Source organism: Mastacembelus armatus, chromosome 14, assembly GCF_900324485.2.
Source record: "Mastacembelus armatus chromosome 14, fMasArm1.2, whole genome shotgun sequence".
In the NCBI taxonomy this organism is placed as follows: Eukaryota; Metazoa; Chordata; class Actinopteri; order Synbranchiformes; family Mastacembelidae; genus Mastacembelus; species Mastacembelus armatus.
This window is the reverse complement of record NC_046646.1, coordinates 17,585,513-17,600,933: the sequence shown is the minus strand read 5'-3', so window position 1 is coordinate 17,600,933 and position 15,421 is coordinate 17,585,513. Positions and strand designations below refer to the sequence as shown.

Genomic DNA, 15,421 nt, shown 5'->3' with positions numbered 1-15,421 from the left:
TGGAGACAGTGTGGTGCTCAAGAATAGCTGGGTCTGTAGCAGTCAGCTGAATACAAAAAGTTTTGATAGTGGGAGCGTACAGTACTTGTGGTATGGGAGTGGGTGTCCAGTCAGTATGGGTCAACGCCCGTTTTAGGATTTTCCCCAATTCTTTAGCCTCGTGATTCAGATGTAGAGCGAGAGAAACATGGGGTGCACTGTCCTCATCCATTCTGAACCATGGTATCTGTGCTGGGAGCAGCCGTACCGCTGCCACAACCCCTTGTGGGGCCACATAGATATTTTCGGTATCGATACTCCAGGAGTCGCCCTCGACCGGCTCAAACTGTTCCCTGTACCAATCGGTTTGGAGCCTGTCATAGAAGAGAGTCACATGGAGAGGGTCCGGGGGAGGGACGTAAGGTTCGAGGAGCAAGATCCAGGGGCGCCACCTTTGGTAGGCGGACAAGATGCCTCCTTGGTCTGGAAATTCGGGACAGAGGCGAGCCCAGTAGATGTCTGCCTCGTCCTCCTCAGAGGGTTTCAGCAGAAATTGCTTTTTGTCCCAGGCTGGCTGCCTGGCGCATGGTAAATGAGTGCCATTCGGCAGAGTCACTGTGAGTCCTGTTGGGGCACATAGAATAGTCGCCCCCAGCTTAATCAGTAAATCCCGCCCGAGGAGATTGACAGGCGTACCTGGAGAGTAGATGTAGGGGTGGCGCACACACTGTTTGCCCACCTGAGTGAACAGTGGTTGTGTCACAGGCAGAGTCTGTTTCTCCCCCGAGAAGCCCATTACTGTAGTCTTCTGAGTCGACAGTGTAGATTTTGCTGTGGTGTTCAAAGTGGAGCAGGTAGCCCCCGTGTCGACCAGGAATGACAGATTTGTGTGGTTTACCTTTATGGACAGCAGTGGATCTGCTGTGTTATGGCTGCTGTCCAGGTCTCTCGGTGGGGTGTGTCATTCTTGATAGGAGTCCTCCCAGGCAGGGGGAGGGCTCCAGTCCATCACCGGCATGTTGTGCGCCTCAGGTGTGCCACCCCGTCCGCGTCGCGGATCGACCCCCTGTCCCCCTCGGGCTCGGCCTCGGGCGAAATATCCTCTGTACGGACAGTCCTTAATCCAGTGATCTGTCCCCTCGCACAGGAAACATCGTAGGACCCCGCCTCTTGGTGGGCCTCCTCTTCCCCCGCGTCCTCTCCACCTATCGCCTCCCCTCGGAGTTCCCCTGTGCCCTCCCCAATTCTTTTTTATCCTTTTTCTCAGTATTCACTCTCTGTCGAGCTTCTGAGAGCTGTAACTTCAGCAGTTGAGTCTGGAGGTCCTGATTTTGCTCCTCCTCTTTTTGCACTTTTTGCTGTGCTCGGGTGAGATGGTGCACCAGATGTTTCTCCCACACCACAGATTCGGCCCCTTGTAGGTCTGGGTTGTGGATCATCGCCATTTTCACCTTTTCTGGTACTCCCTCCAATACCGCTTGTCTGTACCACTCCCTTTGGGGTCCTGGTTTGCCAGGGTGACACCCAGTCTGGCGCATCCACAGTTCCTTGCTTTGGTCTAGAAAGGTTCTGGGGTTCTCCTTGCTGTTCCATGTCAGTTTGGGAACTGCCGCAGAGTTCGGCAGTGGGTACTTTTCTCGGATCACCCGACTCAGTTCACCCGACCACTGTGCAAAGGGTTCCTCGTCAGGCCTACGTAAGGTGCCCGCGGCTTTCTCGATATCTCTGACATCCATACTAGTCAAACATCGTTGGATGACCCCTCTAAAGTCCCCCGATGCCAATCTTTGACCTGCCGTCAGCCTATCTAATTTGCCAAGCCACAAACCTCCTCCTTCGGCTACGGGAGGAAGTTGGTCCACCAATGCCTGCACATCCCCAAGTCCATATGGACGGTACTTGAACTGCCCTCCAGAGACCAACAGGGGTGCTTGGTACTTCAGCAGTCCAGAGTGATCCCTTTCCTCTTCAATGTTGATTATGACACTCCTATCCTTTTGGTCCTGTGCGGATTCGCTCCGGCTGGGAGCTACTGGAGAGGGTTTGCAAGTTTGAGTCCCCAGTTCGTGATGGTAGTCCTCGTCAAGGTCGTGCCTGTCGTCTGGTCAGCCAGTTCCTTTGATATCCTCCCGCTCGGGACGCCATTTCCCTTCATCCCAGAGGACAATATTCCCTCTAGTAGTCTCTCCTTGTGCTGGCATAAACTTCAGCAACACTTCGTGCTGCTCCTCCGAGGGCCTTCCGTTTGGCATCAGGGTCGCACAGGCTTCCCTCCCAGGGTGGGAGAGTGTCCTTCCCTCCTAGCCCAATCAGCAAACAGTTCCTCGGAGTGGACTGGGGTGTTTAGGCCACTGGGAATGGATGGTCCTGGAGTGCTCCACCTCCTGGCATATCCCATCACCACTGGATCTGGTGATGAAGGCATGGCCACTTGTGGCAGGTCCGGTACCTGTAATTCTCCTCTAGAGATGTCCAGGACGGGATACATGCTTGGTATGGTTGGTGCTGTTGGGCCACTCACTGAGTAGGGGGGCGGGGACTTTTTGCCCTCAGGCATTGTTTCCCCCTTCCAGGTCTTATCCTTGTGCAGGTGGTTGGTGCTCTGCCACCAGAGGGCGATGTTGGTCCAGTTACTCGCCTCTGCATCTTCCTCCTTCGCCTTTTGCTTAAACTTACCTTTGCTGAATGTAGAGGCCTTAATCCCGTCCTTCCTGGCCTCTTCCGCCCGGTCCTTGTGCTGCTGTACCTTCTCCCACATCCAGGGGATCATAGCTGCGCAATCCTGTGGAGTCTTACCTTTTTCCTTTATTAAAGCCAGTAATTTATCCTTACATTTCTCCATCTCCTCCTTAACATTCTTCTCCCGACATGTCAGTTTACCAGCAGACAGTGTCGATTCCACTTGTATCCACAACTTCAACCATTTTTCAGGCGGGCCCCATCCGTCATCGTTCATCTCACGATCAAATTCCCCTTCCATGTTGATCCTCACCTAATTTGGTTATTTCAGTCCTTTGTTATTTCCACCAGATGGAGCAATTTTTAATTTTCTATTGCAGTACTTCCCAGTTCCTCTGGGGGTCAGTAATTTCTCCTGCACTTCTGCTCAGCGCCACTAGAGGGAGTCAAATAGTGGGTGGAGCAGCCTGGAGCAGCCTCTGGTTCACCTTACCTCTACTTCCTTCTTCTCTGCTCAGTCTGTTTAGGCTCCCCTCAGGAACACTTCCTCTTATACTTACCTCTTCTGCTGAGTGTCCCTCATGAATGTCGTTACTTACCTCTGTACTTAGTTTATATCTGATACCGTTCATGCATCTATATTCCTATGTTATAACAGATATTGTACTTGTACACCTTTTGTACTTGTACACCAATTTCGCATTCATACGCGTATCTGCCGATCGCACACGGCTCAGATACACATTCACACTTTGTCTGCCGATCCAACATGGCACTGCCGATCCAACACGGCACAATATTTCGGGGGTCTCCCAAGCTCCCCGGGTATTGTAACCCAGTCAGTCCAGTCCCCCGTCGAGGACTGGTGGGGTCCACCATGACCGAGAATTAAATACTTTATTCTGCCAATCCAACACGGCACTTGACTTATTTACACAATTCAGTCCAATATTATTATATTATTATTGCTACTTTATTCTCACTTACTTTAACTTCCAATCCTGTTTAATTTACAACCAGTCTAGGATACACACCGACAATCCTCAATTTAGATCTATTCAATTGAGCAGAATTCAAGTAACAGGTTTCTGCTTACCTTTTTATTTCTGGAGCCCCGAGTGGATTGTCAGTGCGGTCCTGCAGATGGTCAGTCTAATGCCTCCATCCCCGTATGGGGCACCAAATTTTTGAAAGTCAATCTAACATAATACTCCCCAGAGTGGGTGTGACTGCATTCCACATATGCCAACACCAAGGAGGCATATTCTTCATCCTCCCTCCCTCCCCTGGGGAGAGCTGACCACAACATTGTCTATCTGGAGCCTGTGTATAAAACTGTTGTGCACAGGCAGCCTGTGGTGCCAGGTGTGGTGAAGAGGTGGACTACTGAGAGCGAGGAGGCTCTGAGGGACTGCTTTAACACCACTGTATGGACAGAGCTCTATGACCCACATGGGGAGGATGTCAACGCCATCACAGACTGCATAAACTTTTGCTTCGAAAACACTGTACCCTCCCGGATTTTACGATGTTTTCCAAACAGCAAGCCATGGATTACCCCTGACAATAAAAGCTCTACTGAAGGAGACGAAGAGAGCTTTCAGATCAGGGAGCGAGGAGGAGCTGAGGACTGTTCAGAAGGAGCTGAGGAGGAAGATCAGAGAGAGGAAGGCCAGCTATCAGTGGTGTGTGGCGGGGCCTGAAGACCATCTCAGGTTTCAAAGCACGCCATGCCCAGGCTGAGGGGGATCTGCAATGGGTTAACGATCTAAATCTGCATTTCTTTAGGTTTGATCAATCACCCTCTCCTTCCCCCCACGCAGCTGCAGGCCTTCTCCCCGGCACCTGGACAATGTCCCATTCCCTCAGCCTTTCACACCTCTGGCCCACCCCATCACCCCACCACTTCACAGCTCCATGGACTCACCCACCCCCCCAGCACACTACCCCCCTGCCCTTCCTTGTCCCTCACAGCAGCCCAGATGAGAAGTGAACTGAAGGGGATCAAGGTTAGGAAGGCAGCTGGACCAGATGGCATCAGCTCCAGGCTCCTTAAGTCCTGCGCAGATGAACTGTGTGGAGTTATGGAGCATGTCTTCAACCTGAACCTCAAGCTGAGGGTGGTACCACAGTTCTGGAAGACTTCCTGTGTGGTACCAGTGCCCAAGACACCGCATGCTAAAGACCTCAACACCTTCAGGCCAGTGGCTCTCATCTGATGAAGACACTGGAGAGACTGGTCCTGGGCCACCTCCGCTCCGTGGTGAGCTCAGTGATGGATCTGCTGCAGTCCGCCTACCGACCCAGCATCGGAGTGGAGGATGCCATCATCTTCCTGCTTCACCGTGCTCTGGCACACCTGGAGAAGCCCGGCAGTGCTGTGACAATTCTGTTCTTTGACTTCTCCAGCGCGTTCAACACCATACAGCCGGCACTTTTAAGGGACAAACTGGAGAAGGCTGGCATGGACTTTGACCTGGCGGAGTGGATTGTGGACTACCTCACAGGACATGCCCTTTAACTCACACATAAAACAAATCTCTAGAACTGCCTTCTTCACTTGAACAACATTGCCAAAATTAGCAACAACCTGTCTCAAAATAACACAGAAAAAGTAGTCCATGCATTTGTTACCTCAAGGCTAGATTACTGTAACTCATTACTATCTGGACATGTTCTGTGCTGTACAAGTTCATACTTACAAATTGGTCGTTGTCACGGTTCGGCCAGGCTCCCTCCTCTGACAATCAATACAATCTGCTTCACCTGAGTCCTTACCACGATCACCTGCACCTCATTACCACAGCCATGCATAAAAGCTCTCCACACACTCCTCTCTTTGTCCGATCTCGTATACACGACGTGGACCCTACTCTTACTAGCCGAAAAGCTAAATCACGATGCTTACCAACTGTACTTTACCTGCTCCCTGTGCTCTTCTCTCCAGCCAGATCTACGGCCTTCGTTCTTCCTCACACGAGAAATCATCTACTCACCTCGAGGCGCCTCCGTGCTGTTCCAGACCATCATATCATACAATAAAACGTTTGAGAAACTTTACATCCCTCTGTGTCCAACAGTATATGTTACAGTCGTAAGTAGTAATCTAATTTTCTGAGATACTGAATTTTGGGTTTTCATTAGCTGAGTTAGCTTTTTGATGATATTTTAATTTATTGAGATGCACCTGTACTGGGGAAGCTACTAAGAAAGCCTGATCATCTTTTGTTTTATAACTTGAACAAGGGACAGATAAAAGTAACTGATCACTGGATCTTAATGACCTGGAGGCTGTATTTGGCCTAATGAGATCTCAAATATAATCCAGAGCAGAATTATGCAATGCCTTGTAAGCAAAAAGAAGGATCTTAAAGTTGACTCTAAATTTTATAGGGAGCCAATGCAATGAGTAGAGGACGGGGGAGATATGATTCCTTTTCTTTGTTCCTGTTAAGAATCTGGCTGATGCATTTTGAACCATAGGTAATCGAGACAGTGTACACTGATTTAGGCCAGTATGCAAAGTGTACGCAAATCCAAACGAGAAGAGATTAGTGCATGAATTACTATTTCAAGGTCTTTACTAAACAGAAAGTGTTTCACCTTTGGGCATTACTTTACAGTTAAATGTTTAGTCTACCTTTAATGAAAGTACAACTATATTAAATGAACAGAGTATTACCTCATTGCCTTATGAAACCAGAAAGGACTCAAGATCAATTTATTCCTTACCCTTATTACACAAACTTTGATGCTTTACATTCCTGTACTTTAAAAAGACACTTCAGACTAAGTGTCTTAGAAACTAATATACTGAGGTTTTTCATTCAATATTTTCTTAACACTTGCAATGTGTAACACTGACACTAGCTCTCTGATTGTGTCAGGTGTTACAGACTTTAAATTTAGGCCATTACTCTTGTCTCAGCTACATGAAGTGTTGGTGAAATCAGATAAAAGAAATCCTGGTCTAAACAATTTTGAGACTCATGTTTTTAAAAGCTGCAGTAGATTGTATTGCTTTTCTTCACATTAAAATGGTGGTTGTCATGTGGGTGTTAATACACATAGATGTTAGACTCATTTATATCCCAGTGATATGGTTTTTAGCTGCTCATCCTCACACCCATGTCCTATCAGCCTCTATGTCCAGCTGACAGATAAAGGCAAAAATGCCCCAAAAAGTAATAATGGAGACAAAAAACATGAACTAATGTGTAATTTCTAAAAGTTGAACACAAATGTAATATGTTTCACTATATTTCTAATATTTGTAATATTTACATCTCTGGTCATAAAATATTGTTAAACAACAGTGAATGATGATAGTGTAAAGATGTATTTTTCAGATATGTCTGATACCCTAAGCAGTGCAGACTCAGATTCATGTCCGATTTCATTTTGCAAAACTGATAAATACATGGCCACTGCAACAGTCTAAAACTTTTGAGTGCTATTTTAACACTTTCCACTTTGCTAACATAGCAGTTAATGTCTTATTGGACATAGTTATGTTACTCAGCATATTCTTACAAATTCTTTGGATAGAGTTTAGCACTTCTTCTGTCTTTAAAGAGTATAAAACAGGATTGAGTAAAGGTGGCACAATGCATGCTAAAGTTATGTTTACGATCCTGCCATTATGATCAAGATGGGTGAACAATAAAACTATGTTAGTGACAAAGACAGGTAAAAAGCAAATAGTCACTAGAGTCAAATGTGAAGTGCAGGTTTTCAAGGCTTTTAGTCTTTCCTTTCCTGATGCAATCCTGCTCAGCAACAGACAGACCATCTGACTGTCTGCAGTCATGTAATTTACTGAGCACAAATCGCTATTTGATATTGTGCTTTACTGAGCGACCTTTCAATTAGCTTTCTGTTATAGCATCCTAAATCAATAATTTCATACCACATGACAATGTGACAGTGTCTAAAGTTGCTTGCAGTGATTTGAATAAAGATTAATCACAAATACACAACAAATATAGTTTGGTAGATTTGGTAACTGGGTCAGTGAGCTGTGCCCCAAAAACTCTTAAGTGATCTGGGTGCCAGATATTCTAGATGTATGAAGAAAAAAACAGTTGTACGAAAGTCTGGAGAGAGGTAACAGAATCTTCTCACTCCTGCTCTGGGAAGACCAGAACTTAGAAACCATAAGCACATTTGAATGGAAACAAACCAATAGATGAACAAGTTCAAATGTGCATACTAGATAACTAGATTAGCTGAGACCAGGAGAGATAATATTGAGAAGATACACACAAAATGCAGTGTCAAGCTTCTGGAGTCCAACATGAAATGTTGTGCTGAGGCAAGGCAAGGAATGCTGCAAAAAAGTTTAATGTGTTTCAACCCATGATAGCCCATGAGAACCAGAGATATGCAGGATGCCCCTGGGTGATACACCAGTCAAGAAGTATGCCCCCCATACAGGACCTGAGATTGCTGCTGTGCAAGCACAAACAAAGGTTCAGGCAGACAACTAGGAGCTCAGTCAGTAGTTTAAGCACTAATTTCTACAACGCAGTGCTAACACACAGCACTGTGTTGTCTAATGTATAGTTAAATGAGCTTGTCTCTCAGTATCTGGTGTTAAAAGTTCAGTCAAGTTTTAACTTTGTTGAGAGAGGTGGCTGCCATGAGAAACGGCCCTCCTCTACATGACTGCAAAATACAGGCAGCATCTGTTCCCCTGGATCTATTCTTTGTTAGCCACACAAGACATCTTACAGACTGCAATCATGTGTCTACATTATAATTATAACAATTATTATTATTTTAGGCCCTGCGACAGACTGGTGACCTGTCCAGGGTGTACCCCTGCCTTCCACCCGAGAGAGAGCTGGGATAGGCTCCAGCAGATCCCCGTGACCCTGAACCAGGAAAAGCGGGTATAGAAAATGGATGGATGGATGGATTATTATTTTAATATTTGATATTATCGAAAAACAAAATTTAGTAAAAAGATTGACACAGTGTTTGATCATTCAAACAAAGAGTGAATGTTGGTTTTACATTTGTCAAATGACCAGAGTAATGTTAAAATGAATAATCACATTTTTCTTTACTTGCTGAATTTATAAATAAGAAACTGTTTAACCTGGACTAATAAGTTACAATTGCATAGAGTTGGAAATAAAGTCATGTATTGCAGGTTTAAATGCACTAGTCCTATAAAGTTATTGTGAGAGGGTCATGTGAATAAATATCTCGGGCCATTCATTCAGCTGTACCTTTTATGGTCCCAACGAAAATTAAACTTCAACTAGATATGATTTAAAAAAAGTCAAAATAACCAGAAATGCAGTAAGAATTACCGCAATTACATTGCAATGACACAGAAACTCGCCTTTGCCCTAAAGGGTTAAAAGTCTTATAACAACCAAAGCATGTCAAAACATTTTTGTAATTTTAGTGTTTCTGACAAAAAGCTGCAAATTTCCAAACATTCAGCCACAAATAGAGCAATACATTGCCACAGGATTTATCATATCATAGACATGATTCACAATAATATTCTTCCACAAACAAAACATCAGAAGGGGATGAAGACATTTAATGTTATAGCTTATAGGGGATGTAGGGACAGTTAAACAGAAAACTTTCAGCATTGAAGAGCTACTGATCAGGTCCACAAAAATCTGCTACATATTTTTGAGGTCCTCAGATTAGGATCCAAGCATATTTTACTCATCACAATTGTGTTTCCCAACATACACTACTCACAAAAAGTTAGGGATATTTGACTTTTACAGAATTTCAGAATGCACCTAAAAGGCACTATAACCTTTACAGCTGAACTTAATTTGACCTTGTCTAAACATTTGAATGCACATGTCCACTGTTCAATGTTTCAGTACTTATTGCATAACATGGTGTTCTCTAACAAGGTGATTAACCACAAAAATCACAACAAGTGTCTGATCCATGACCATCGACCACTAAATGTTCTGGTTCAATGACAGTTCGTATTTAAACAATCCTCTTCATCATGCTGTTCACATTTTGACATCATGAGACCAAGACGACACCGAACAATTTACAAGTTATTGAGACACTGACATTTTTTGTTGTGGTATACCCACCACTGTTGTTAGCTTTTGTTTCAATAAATTGTTTGAGATGAAGAAATTACCATTGCATACTTCTACTTAAATACCCTACTTTCATGATATAATATCACTGTAGTATGAACTTTTTACATGTTCCATAAATTTCACCTGAAAGTCGAATATCCCTAACTTTTTGTGAGTAGCGTATATAAAAAGGGAAATGTGTACTAATACTTCATAGTAGGTATGTCAATAAACACACTTATACAAAAGTGGTATTTTTATGTATGAGGTATAACACTCATTAGATTAAGGGGAAACAAAACAAGAAACTTTAAAATTAACACATATATATTATCTGACCAATTTCAACAACTTTGTCACACAAACGCCTATTGCTGCTTCTATAATATGTTTATTCTGATAGTTTACTTTTAAATACTACCCTCTTTAATACACAACTATCTACCAGTATTTTTTGTCACTTAAAGAATGTTGACATTGGGTAATTGTGAAAAGATTTTAAGGCCAAACTTGAGTTAGGAAAGGTTTTTTTTATGTTTGTCTGAATTTTGACCTGCCACTGGCACAATTGAAAAGCCTTTTTTCAATGATTAAAACAGGAAGTAAAAACTCCAAAATCACATTTCTGGCTACAGTGCTGAAAAAAGGTCCGCTGCATCAGCCATTCGTACACATGCAAGATTTCACTCATAAATTAAAAGAGCAGAAAGAAGAGGGTCTGTGCACCCAAATAAACAAAATGTTTCTATTTGTTTAGTTCACACTGTGACACATTAATACAGGTAGAAAATGTTTTGCCTGTGTCATCTTCAGTGTACAATAGTTTTTCAATTTCATGTTCAAATTCTTTTAACCTTTCATTAACAATGAGCATCAATCAACCTATTTCCAGTATGTGTACCAAAGTTACATATTCAATACAATTATATTATTTTAGAAATGGTATTTAAAATTCTTATTTGGTTTAAAGATAAATTATTATACATTCAAAATAATTTCTGTAATATTAGCGAATCATATATTTTAAACAATAGCTGTTGATTTTGCTTTGATGGACGACATCCTAAATAAATATATACACATATACAATATACACAAATATTAGTTTTATCATTTCTTTCTTCACTGTGATTTTGTGCTGCTATCTGATTTTTAGTATTTTTTTCACTGATAATTTGATTTCCTGTGTTTGCAAAACATATATAATTGGATTCAACATGGGAGGAAAGACAGAAGTCAGAGACATGCTTATAATTTTAGCATTTGGATGTATAATTTCACTTATAGTGAGTGAGATTAATACTGGGAGAAAAAAAAATGCCACTAAAGAAAGATGAGCTGTGCAGGTTTTAAAGGCCTTCACTCTTTCCTGAACTGTGGCTACTTTAGACAATGCATAGCCAATACATGAATAACTTAACAAGATAAATATCAGTGGAATCCAAAGAATAAGAACTGGTAAGAAATAACCAATAACAAAACTGGGAGTCTTGTCTTCACAGATTAGCTGGTATATCATACTGTAATCACAGAAATAGCTGTTAATCACCACAGATTTATAGCAGGAATATCTCGTCAGAAAAACAACTGCAATGAGTATAACTGTTATGGCAAAGAGCCAGAAAGAGACAATCAAAGAAAACATGAACCTGTGGGTCACCTTCACTTGATAATGTAGTGGGAGGACAATAGCTATCAGTCTGTCATAAGAGAGTGCAACCAGATTAAGAGCCTGCATTGAAACACAGGCATAGCAGAAAAATAAGAATGTCAAGCAGTCATTATATGAGATGTAGGAATGGTCAAACAGGAAAATGTCAAAAACCTTTGGCACCAAAGCAGAGCTACTGATCAGGTCTGCAAATGCTAAATTAAAAACTGCTACATATTTTGGAGTTCTCAGATTATGATCCAAGCATATTACAGCCATCACAGTTGTGTTTCCCAACACTGAAATTATATAAACAAAAAAGAGAAAGATATAATAAATATAGCCGCAAGCGGCGATGATCGGCCCTCGCCTCGAGCGGACCGCCTCCCCCGGCACAGCGCCCCCGCGAGCGACCCGCGGCCGAAGACGAGCTCAAACCGCGCAGCCGACCTGAAACAGCAGCAGTTGAAAGCACAGTTGCACACTTCCAGACGTACCGAGACACAGACGTGAGGTGTGTGGGATTTTAACCGCTGCAGAGGTCACATCAGTGATACAGGCACATACAGACACACATTCAAACTTGATTGCCCTTACAAAGGCAGCCTATTGTGACTTTGATCGGTCACGTGGGTTCAGGCCTGCGGGGAGTGTAATTGATTCAAATGTGACAACACAGCATCAGAGCCCATCTCCTGAGCCTGGGTTTGTCAGAGGTTTTCTTCCGTCAAAGGGAGTTTTTCCTCCTCTTTGTCAAGAGGTTTTCTTCCGTTAAAGGGAGTTTTTCCTCTACTTTGTCAGAGGTTTTCTTCCATTAAAGGGAGTTTTTCCTCTACACCAATAGTCAGTCCTCAAGGAATGAATTGGTTGCTTTAGTTTCTGTATTTTGCACATAATGAAGTTGACTTAATGAAATAGTTGAAATTGTTGTGGACTCTGTCATTTACAGTGTTTTTCTTTGTCTTGTTGAGGCATATAGTGCCCATCTCCTGAGCCTGGGTTTTTCAGAGATTTTCTTCTGTAAAAGGGAGTTTTTCCTCTACACCAGTAGTCTCTGCTGAAGGAATAAATGAGTTACTTTTGTTTCTGTATTTTGTACATTATAAAGTTGAGTTAGTGAAACAGTTGAACTTGTTGTGGAGTCTGTCATTTTTAACATGAAATCATTTTGATATTTTACAATGTTGCATATTGGCCGTATTGCCTTCTACTGTGTCACTTTAAGTCACAGGATGCAGAGGCCACAGTTCAGATGAAAAAGTCAAATGTTTCACCTCATCATAGTGAAAAGAGTCTTGTCTCTTATAAAACCACAAGATTTATTTAATACCAAGACCAAACTGTGATTCTGAGTGGCCAATGGCTGATTTCAGAAGGCATGGGTCCGATTGGCTTTTATGATTAGGATGCCCTAAAGGATGTCTGTGCCAAATTTGGTCCATTTCTGACAAAGTAAGTGGAAGTACACAACATGTGCATCTTTTGGTTTAAAACTCCCTTTGCTTTTATGATTAGGATGCCCTAAAGGATGTCTGTGCCAAATTTGGTCCATTTCTGACAAAGTAAGTGGAAGTACACAACATGTGCATCTTTTGGTTTAAAACTCCCTTTGAAAAGCAATGCTGGATGTCACAGAAAGAATGTGGTACATAGAGCTCTGCTGCCATCTTTTGGCAAAACCGAGGACGTGCTCCCAAACAACACTGAAGTCAAAAGTCTGTTGTTCAAAACAGTAAAAACACTACAGAGACTCTGACATTGCAACAGTTGTAAACACACATTTCCAGATGTCCTGAGACACAAAAACACACTGATACACATATTAAGACATTAACAGAATAAGTCTCCAGGTCACAGTACAGATGAAAACCTCACATTTTTTCACAACATCACAGTGAAAAGAGTGTTGTCTCTCAGAAAACACAAGATTTATTCAATGCCAAAGTCAAACTGTGGATCCACTGGGAGCCTTTTAAGTGACAGGACAATTTGCACCCGGAAAGGTGAGGTGTGTGGGATTTTAACCGCTGCAGAGGTCACATCTCTACGGCCACAGTGATACAGACACTTACAGACACACATACAGACACACACAAATGCAGGACGGCAGCAGTCTCCTGGAAAGGTGAGGTGTGTGTGGGATTTTAACCGCTGCAGAGGTCACATCAGTGATACAGGCACATACAGACACACATTCAAACTTGAAGGCCCGTACAAAGGCAGCGCCACTGCACCTATTGTGACTTTGATCGGTCACGTGGGTTCAGGCCTGCAGGGAGTGTAAGTGATTCAAATGTGACAACACAGCATTTGCATCTTTAAGTGTAACACCCATAGGAAATGAATGGTGGGTGTGTGTCATCTCCAAGGCAAGAGCGTGGAAAATAGAGCATGGCTCTCATTGGCTTTTTTGCTCAGAATGCCCTAAAGGATTTGTGTGCAAACTTTGGTCCATTTCTGACAAACTAAATGTGTATTTCTCAATACAAATTTATGCAAATATTCACATTGTTATATAGGGGGCGCTATAGGGCCTACAGTGATTTTGTTCAATCACCTGGACTCAGGCCCCCGGGGTCTACAATTCATCAATTGGTCCGATTCCAATCCGACCATGCGTGTGAGAGTTATTACAAGTTGAAGAACTGGCGGCGAGCCAAAAGCCTAGGCCAAATTGCAGCGCCCGCCAAAGGAAAACCGTAATACTTATTCAAAGAATTTGGATAACTTTTGCAGCCCCATGGGTCTAGGTGACGCTGGCCAAAAATGAGCTCGATCGGTCAAAAACCCAAGGAGGAGTTCGAAAGAATACGAGGTGAGCAAAATCAACGAACTCAGTGACCTCCAGATAAACCCCCAGCTGGTGGACTTCCTGTCGGTCACACGACCGGGACACGATAAGCTTTCTTGCTTGGCCTGACATGAAGAATAAACATGCCAAAGCCGGCGACCGTGCGATGAAAAAAGTGTCACATGACCTCCCATAGGCCCAATGTATCTCGACCTCTGTCGGGGGCGCCGCAGAGCCATTCTTTTGAGGTCGTTCATGAAACCCATAAAATATCAAATTGTGACGCGATTCTGAGGGGGGTGCAAAGTTTGGTGAGTTTTCACACACGTTCAGGGGGTCAAATAAGGCCGTAAAGGTCAAAGAAGAATAATAACAAAAAAAAAAAAAAAAAAAAAAAAAAAAAAAATAATAATCCTAGCAGTTTCCAGGCCCACGGCCGCGCGACAGCGACACACTATACATTTTCGGAAACGTCTAACGCCCAGTAACGTCATGGTGGGGTGCGGGGAGACAGAAAATGATGCCAGAAACCGCCCCCCCCGCTTATTCGTCCCTTGCCCATTGAGCGATTATAATAGTCCCTGCGCTGGGACCTTGGTCCCTGCTCGGGCCTAATAACTGATATTAGGTATACCAATAAACCCACTTATTATGAAATATGTAGGACGTATAAAAGTCATGTTAAACCCCATAAACTCCCCAGCAAATATGTCCATAACAGTGATTTATAGAGAGAAGCAGCCTCTGTGTTTTCTAATGTACAGTGCAGTGAGCTTGTCTCTCAGTATTTGGTTTTAAGGTTCTGTCAAGGCTTTAACTTTGTTGAGAGAGGTTGCTGCCATGAGAAACAGCCCTCCTCTATATGTCTGCCAAATACAGCCAGCATATGTTCCCCTGGGTTCATTGTTTGTGAGCCACTCCACCATAACAAGACATATTACAACCAATCATGTGAAAATGCAGAGAGGTCCCTTGTATCATCGATACACAACAAATACATTTACAAAAAATTGGTGAACATAGTAAACCATTTAGCAACAAATGTTGATGGAGCTAAAAAATGGAGTTCAAAGAAGAGTGAATATTAGATTTACATTTGTCAAATGACCACAGAAAATTGTATTTGGCTTAAGTGTTAAAAGTCATACTGTAACAACCAAGTCACCAAAACACACAATACACTCAAGATCATGACCGGCAGTCAGTAATATGCAAACGTGAAGTGCAATTAATGAAATGAGT

The 15,421-nt window shown here is 43.0% G+C and overlaps 1 protein-coding gene across 1 annotated transcript; it reads right to left on the bottom strand.

The window, feature by feature from the left end:
* Window positions 1-10,878: 10,878 nt before the first annotated feature.
* LOC113143345 (olfactory receptor 6C4-like) lies at window positions 10,879-14,895 on the bottom strand. Its single transcript, XM_026328925.1, has 2 exons — window positions 14,795-14,895; window positions 10,879-11,725 (listed from the first exon to the last, which is right to left on the bottom strand). Exons 1-2 carry the CDS (start codon window positions 14,893-14,895, stop codon window positions 10,879-10,881), a joined length of 948 nt encoding a protein of 315 aa, XP_026184710.1.
* Between the last annotated feature and the right edge of the window lie 526 nt (window positions 14,896-15,421).

What these genes read in the sequence shown, in the direction of transcription:
- LOC113143345 (XM_026328925.1), bottom strand. Translation starts at nt 14,895, where the DNA reads ATGGACATATTTGCTGGGGAGTTTATGGGGTTTAACATGACTTTTATA. An exon ending in GGTATACCTAATATCAGTTA is followed by an intron (nt 11,726 to 14,794) that starts TTAGGCCCGAGC and finishes TTGCGGCTATAT; the next exon opens with TTATTATATCTTTCTCTTTT.